The sequence below is a fragment of the Chrysochloris asiatica genome, unplaced genomic scaffold, assembly GCF_000296735.1.
Source record: "Chrysochloris asiatica unplaced genomic scaffold, ChrAsi1.0 scaffold00312, whole genome shotgun sequence".
Taxonomy (NCBI): domain Eukaryota; kingdom Metazoa; phylum Chordata; class Mammalia; order Afrosoricida; family Chrysochloridae; genus Chrysochloris; species Chrysochloris asiatica.
The window spans coordinates 1695742-1703308 of NW_006408830.1; the positions used below are offsets into that span (position 1 = coordinate 1695742).

At 43.4% G+C, this 7567-nt stretch overlaps 1 protein-coding gene across 1 annotated transcript in view; it reads left to right on the forward strand.

The window, feature by feature from the left end:
- The first annotated feature begins 239 nt into the window (after positions 1–239).
- QTRT1 (queuine tRNA-ribosyltransferase 1) overlaps positions 240–7567 on the forward strand; it is a 17279-nt gene continuing 9951 nt past the window's right edge. Inside the window, exons 1-3 of the mRNA XM_006875112.1 lie at positions 240–500; positions 1129–1197; positions 1305–1443. Of these exons, the coding sequence (XP_006875174.1) occupies positions 258–500; positions 1129–1197; positions 1305–1443 (451 nt within the window). The 5' untranslated portion in view covers positions 240–257. The remainder of the gene's footprint in view (positions 501–1128; positions 1198–1304; positions 1444–7567) is intronic.

Consider the following 7567-nt stretch of genomic DNA (forward strand, 5'->3'; position numbering starts at 1 on the left):
ATGAGGGAGAAAATGATTGCGCAGAGAGGATTTGTTGTAGAGTTAGGATTCAAAACCAAAACAAACGGATTCTACGAGGTAACTCGCTGCAGGTGGCAGAGAACTCAGTCGCCCGCCGGAGCTAGAGCATGGAACACCGTTGTCATGGTTTTCCTGACGCTCTCCCAGTTGTTTGGTCGGCGCTGCGTGCCACGTGACTGCAGCCAACAGAGCACCGCCCACACTTTTTCTTCGCCCACGTGGTTCCGGTAGCCAAGATGGCGGCAGTCGCCAACCAGACTTCTGTGGAGTCGGCACCCCGAATCTTGCGGCTGGTGGCCGAGTGTAGTCGCTCCAGGGCTCGGGCGGGCGAGCTGCGGCTGCCGCACGGGACAGTGGCCACTCCGGTGTTTATGCCGGTGGGCACACAGGCCACCATGAAGGGCATCACCACCGAGCAGCTGGACGCGCTGGGTTGCCGCATCTGCCTGGGCAACACCTACCATCTGGGTCTGAGGCCGGTGGGTGGGCTGTGCCAGAGCGGGGAGGTGGTGGAGTATGGGGAGACCTGGATCCAAGTCCCAATCCCGAACACGGCACCCAGAGTTAGTCACCAAATGGGTATTCAGCTCCCCACCCCTGCTCTACTCTTCACCCCCACTCCTGTCCAGGCCCTGTGCTGGAGGTGAAAAAACGGAGCAGTCAGTGGGTCCTGCTGTTCAACATGGGCCCCAGGGCCGCACTTACCCCTAAACTGACCCTTTCCTCCCAGAGGCTTAGCAAGGGGGGCGCAGTTCTAAAGAGAGTGAATAACACTCCCAGCCCAGCCGCCATAAATATGAAAGGCGCCTGCCTGGGGAGTGTTGAGATGCTGCACTGTGGATGTGTCCGGTAATGGAGGGTGGGAGAGGGGGAACACAATTTAGAGATTGCTCCAGGGTTTATTTGTTGTTAAGTGCCATCTCATAGTGACCCTGTATCGGTTTCCGAGGAAGGGCTAGTGGGTTTGAACTGCCGACCTTGCGATTCAGACCGCCCTTGCAGTCCAGTGCTTATCCTACAGTGCCACACCAGGATTCCTAACTTGGAGGGGAGGGATGCTCATGACCCTTGCTGTTCTGTTTTTGGTCTTTTACTTCGTCCACTCAGGGTCCAGAGCTGATCCAGAAAGCCCATGGGCTCCACGGCTTCATGAATTGGTCCCACAACCTGCTGACGGTGAGGGGGTGCCAGGGGCTGAGCCAGGGTCTTCGGGCCCCCTTTGAGGGTGGGGTTTCCCCATCTCCTTCCACTGATAGCCTAGTGGCGGGGTGGTTTATCCCCAGGACAGCGGTGGCTTCCAGATGGTGTCCCTGGTGTCCCTTTCTGAGGTGACAGAAGAGGGCGTTCGCTTTCGCTCCCCCTACGATGGCGCTGAGACCCTCCTGAGCCCGGAGAAGTCGGTGGAGATCCAGAACGCTCTGGGTGAGCTGAACAGTAGGAGCCGGTGGGGATAGGCTGGTCCCGGCCCCTTGCATGGTTTACACAAGCCCCTCTCCATAAGCTCTATGTGAGCCGCCTCAAACCTGGATAAATGATAGTAAGATTGCTTAGTAAGATTCTTGACAAGAGTAAGTGAGGTAATGTGAGTTTTAAAACTCCTAGCATAGCTTCTGGCACGTAGTAGCTGTTATTAACGCTACTGTTATCATCATTAAGAAGCTCTGGTAGCTTAGTGCTTCTGAGTTGGGCTGCTAACCTCAAAGTCAGCAGTTCGAAACTACCGGCTGTTCCGCAGGAAAAAGAGGAGGCTTTCTGGTCCTGTAAAGATTTACAGCCTTAGAAACCCCCCTATACGGGGTCACCGTGAGACGGAATTGACTCCGTGGCACATCACCACCACTGTTAATATTTCGATTAAATAACAGATCAATGGAATGATGGTACCAAAGAGCAATTTGGGAAGCTTTAGTGTGGCGCACTGCTGTTCGATAAGCACTGGACTGCAAGGTCTGTTTGAACCGCAAGGTCGGTGGTTCAAATTCATCAGCCGCTCCTTGGAAACCCTGTATAAGGTCGCTATGAGTCAGAAATTAATAACAACAGGTCCCTTCCCTACTGTCTCCATCAATATTCCCCAGTCCTTGATAACAACAGTTAGCATTTTCTCAATCTTGTAAAATGTTCTGGAAACTCAAGTTGAAAATCTCCTCTTCTAACCACATTGGTGCTTTCAAGGCCCTCCCATACAGAGATTCTGTGACTTTTGCTCATGATTATATAGCTGGGTGTTAACCATTCAACATCCGTACCCTCTCTGAGTTTATAGCCTATAAGGAAGATAGGCAGTTCTCAAAGTGTCTCAATTAGAAAGGAACAGAAAGACAGACTACAGATAAAGTACATTGTCTGTTTCCATTCATACGGAAAAAGTGAACTTTTAGAAACCACCTTGTTTATGATTTGTTTTATTAGCATAAAAGATTTCTGGGAAGAATCATATGAAACTGGGATATTAGGCTCCCAGTGGTAAGAGAACTGGGAGGTAATAGACAGGTGAATTGTTGTTGGGTACCATCTAGGTCTGGTTGGTTTTGACTCATAGTGACCCGATGCAGACTGAAGGAAACACTGTCCTTTACTGTGCCAGCCTCACAATTGTTATGTTGGAGTGTATTGTTTTAGGTCTTCCTCTTTGTCACTAACCATCTACTTCACCAACCGTGATGTTCTTCTTCAGGAACTTGACCCTCCTGATAATATGTCCAAAGTACCTGAGACAAAAACCTCCCCACCCTCACTTTGAAGGAGTATTCAGGTTGTACTTTTTCTAAGATTTGTTTGTTCCAAATCTGTCTTAGCAGTCCATGAAATATGAGGGTAAGTCAAAAAGTAGTGCTACAGTGGTTCTAGTTCATACATGCACAGGTTTGTTCCAAACAAAACTTGTTTAAATACATCTCTGTGATTAGTGTGGCTGCAGAGAAGTTCCCTCAGTAATGCACTACTTTTATTCTCATTAGGGTAGCGCCCCCAAAAAGGCTCCAATCAAAACAGTGATTTCTAAGGAAGTCTACTTTGTTGTTGTTGTTAAGTGCCGTCGAGTTGGTTCCAACCCATAGCGACCCTGTATAGGGTTTCCAAGGAGCGACTGGTGAGCTTGAACCACTGACCTTATAGTTCAAACGGCTTTGCAGTCTGGCACATTAACCCACAGCACCATACCAGGACTCCAAATAATAATAATAGAGGACAGCTGATTTATATGTATGTATAGTCCTATTTCAATCACTGTATGATATATTTAATTGATTAAATCCTCAGGAAGCTACAGTAGAGAGAAGTTAATGAACTTGCCAAAGATTACCCAGCAAGCAAATGGTAGAGCCAGGATTTTAAATCAAATAATAACAAGAGAAAGAGGAGGCGTTCTGCTCCCGTAAAGATTTACGGCCTTGGAAACCGTGTTCAGGGTCGCTATGGGTCGGAACCGACTCGAAGGCACTTAACAACAACAATGACAATATAGTTATATTTCTTTACTCTTAGCCACTGCTCTGTAGCATTACGACAGAAAGCATACCGTAAGTCAAGACTTGCAGTGCATTACGACTTACATGGAATATTGCCTTGAACTAAAACTTGACTTGTCAAGGAAGTCTACTAGGCCAGTTAAATTCAAAGCAAGGAGGTTAACTCTGCAGGTCAAGGCAAATGATTTTTGAATTCCAAAGGGGTAATCTTTTTGCAGGGGGAGAGAGGAGTAAGGAGAAAGGGTTACGAGTATGGCTAGGGCTAGGCCATATTTTAGTGTTAGGGTTAGGGTTTGGACTAAAGTTAGGGGTAGAGCTGGATTAGGGCTCGAGTAAGGCTTGGTCTAGTTTGAGGGTACAGTTGTTAAGTGCTGTTGAGTTGATTCCAAATTACAAGGTTTCCAAGGAGTGGCTTGTGAGTTTGAACCACCAACCTTGTGGTCTAGTGCTTGTCCTACAGCTCCACACCAGGGTACAGTTAGGTTTATCTTTATTAATTTTGCTCTTGAAATCTACTTGATTTGCTCTTCATTTGGAAGTGCTGTAATTTTATTGATCTCTCTTTTTACTTAGTGTTTTGTTGTTGAGAAAACATGGCTCTTGGTTCCTGATTTTTAGTATGTAGGTTTGCTTTTGGATATTTCTGTATCTGGATTGAGTTGTGGGTGATTTTGTCGTGGAAGTTAATCTCAGGTTGTTGTCTGCTGTCCGGTTCTCTGTCTCCCTTTAGTGTTTTTGTAAGATTGCCTGGTTTTTACATTCTTTTTAATTTCTGTTTATCTGGAAATGTCCTACATTTGCCCTCACATTTGATGGACAACTTTGCTTCCAGGTTGGCAATTGTTTTTCTTAAAGAATTTTATATATATCATCCCATTGTCTTTTTACCTGTGTGATTTCTGCTGAGTAATCAGAGTTTAGTTGCCCTTTAGAGTAATTTTCATTTTTCCCAAGCTGTTCTCAGGATTCTTTCCCTATCTTTGGCTCTGAAAAATTCAATTATATATCACTAATGCCTAAAATGGAGGACTTGTATGGCGCTGTAGGATAAGCACTGGACTACACTGTCGGCTTGAACCACAAGGTCATTGGTTCAAACTTAACAGTTGCTCCTTGAGAAATCCTATACAGGATCACTTTGAGTCAGAACCAACTTGACGGCACTTAACAACAACAATGACAGTGCCTAAAGTATTGATATTCCATTTCCTTGATTCATACTTCATCTATTCCATTTTCCAACTGTTAATGAATGTTTACAGCTGATTTTCTCATTTTTAGTTGTACCAACATTTTTGTTTAAGTGCGCTTATAGGAACATTCGAAGCTTTTTTTTTTTTTTTTAAATGATTGGGATATAATTGATAATAGTCAATTGCACATATTTTATTGTGTTTTTGTTTGATAATATACACAGCAAGACATGCCAATTCAAGTTTATACCTACATAGTTCAGTGACATGGATCCCTTACATCTAGGTGTACAATGTTCCTACTCCTTTCTGAATTGTTTCTTTCCCACAAGCATAAACTCAATGTCCTTGAAAGATTCGGGTCCCATCTAATCTTTCTAATTGCTGTTGTCCTTTTGATCCCAGGTAGAGAGATTTTAAAAGAGCACAATTCTCACAGTAGACATTTTTTACTGGATAAGCTAAACTGTTAGTTGGTTTTAAGAACACTTCAGGCGATATTTTGCCATAGATTACCTGAAGGCAATCAAGCTTATATGGCTCCAGAAAGTTTGGATTCCAAAGTCTTGATGTCTGTGTACACTTGTGAAATCATTACCAAAATAAAGGTAGAGATCACATTTACCACCCTCAGAAATTTCCTTGTGCTGGCATATGCGTCCCTCGCTGAGGCTGTGTAGCTCGGGTTACCCTACATAGCCTGAGTGGCAGGACCTGAGGATTGGGGCGGGCAGTGCCTTTCCCTCCTATTCTGGCCTGGTGTCATCATAGATCTGAATTTAAACCTAGTGGATTATTTACAGGTGGGAGCGACCACTCAGAAGACAATGAAGCTTCAAGACATAGAGTTATACCAAAGTAGATTACTAGAGATGAGGTTGGGGAAGTTCTTTGTTTTGGAGTGAAGATAGGAGAGGCATTGACGGGTGTAAGACTTGGTTGTTGATAAATACCTTCAAGTGGGTTTCAACTCACAGCAATGCTGTCTAGGGATGCCTAGGCCGTAAATCTTTGCAGGAGTGGTAAGGTTCTTAACAAGCCTCAGGGAAAAAAATGTATTGCTGCAGGATCCAAGGTTTCACAAACGTGGAAACTGGTCTGATCTTTTGAAACAAACCTCACTGAAAGCATTACACAATATGTGGCGCAGTAGGATAAGCACTAGACTGCAAAGTTGATTTGAACCGCAAGGTGATTGGTTCACACTCACCAACCACTCACTGGAAACCCTATACAGGGCAAAAGTCAGCACTTAACAACAACATGTTAAAAAACAACAAAAAAAGTTTCCTTTGTGGCCTTGAATCACTTCAGAAAAGGTGAAGAGACTGATCACTGAATATCCTTTTGTTACTTTGTAAAACCTGGGGGTACTTTAAATGTTTTAAAAACCTTGCTTGTGGGTTACTTTCCTCAAAAACAAGTTAGTTTCTAAATCTTTAACAAGCGGAAGTAAATAGAAAGTGGTAAACCTTGACCATGGAGGTCAAGTGCGTAGGATTGTTAACCGTGTGTAATCTGTGGATGCAATAAGAATGTCTTACCCTAGGTCTAAAACCTGATAATGATATGGAAGAATAAAGGAGATGCCCAGAGGGGAAGAAAGTGGGCAGAACAGAGGAGGCAGAACCTGGTGTTCTGGAGGAATTGAAGCTGAGCCAGTGTGAGCTCGGAGAGAGTGTTGGGAGATGAGGACAAGGAGGCAAGGGGGACCGATTGTGCAGGACCTTGTGGGCCATGGTCAAATATTTTGATACATCCTTTTTGATTTTCTTTTAAATCAGAGTAAGTCTGGTATCCATGCCATATACATGCGCAGTCAACAGTGTCCTTCCCATCCATTCCTTCATCTTTCTCCACTGCCGCAAGGTCCCACTTGTTGCCATTTAGAATTCTTGCAAATACAAGTTCAAATCTGTTCAAATTTTCCCTGAGAAGAAAGCATATGGGGCTTCAAAAACTTTGTGCAATAATGAAAGGGAAAAAAATGGAATTTTTCCACTAACTTTTTGAAGCCCCCTTGTACTATTGGTAGCACATTCTCTGGACCTTGCCTTGTAAAGTTTATTTTTTGCACATTCTTTGCGGGAAATTTCAAATCTATGAAAAAGTAGATAAAAGACCATGTACCTGTCACCCAGCTTCAATAGCTCATCAATATTCAGCCCACTTTGCACTTTGAATACATTGTTTTCTGATAGAATTTGCATCAGATTGGTATGTGTCCTTTAAAAGCTCCATAGAATTTTCCAGTAATACCCCATGGGTTTGGAGTTTTGTAGTGGAAAGGTTTTAGGTGACGAATAGAATTTATTCCGTACGTTGATAGTGCTTTTCAGATTTTGTGTTTCATCTTAGGTCATATTTGATAAGTGAGAATTTTCAAGGAATCTGCCCATCCCTTGAACAGTATTTCAACTTCCTTGACCTGAAGCTGATCTTACTGTGCTTTTTAGCTTTTGAATATCATAGGGTCTGGTATAAAGTCTCCCCTTTCATTCCTGATGTTGATAATTTGTGATTTCTTCTTTCTTGATCAATGTAATAGTAGGTGTCTATTGATCTTGATTTTGTTGATTTGTTTTTCTAAAATCTAATATTTGGCTCTTCCATCCCCCCCCCTTTTGGCTTTTTATTTTGTTGATTTGTGTTTTTTTCCATAGTTGTTGAGATGTAATTCATATACCGTTGTCATCATTAAGTGCCATCTAGTTGGTTCCTATGAATTTATCCCTCCTGAATTTAGAGATCATCTGAAGAACAGATTTGATAAATTAAACACTAAAGACCGAAGACCAGAAGAGTAGTGGGATGACATCAAGAACATCATACATGAAGAGAGCAAAAAGTCATTAAGAAGACAAGAAAGAAGGAAAAGGTCAA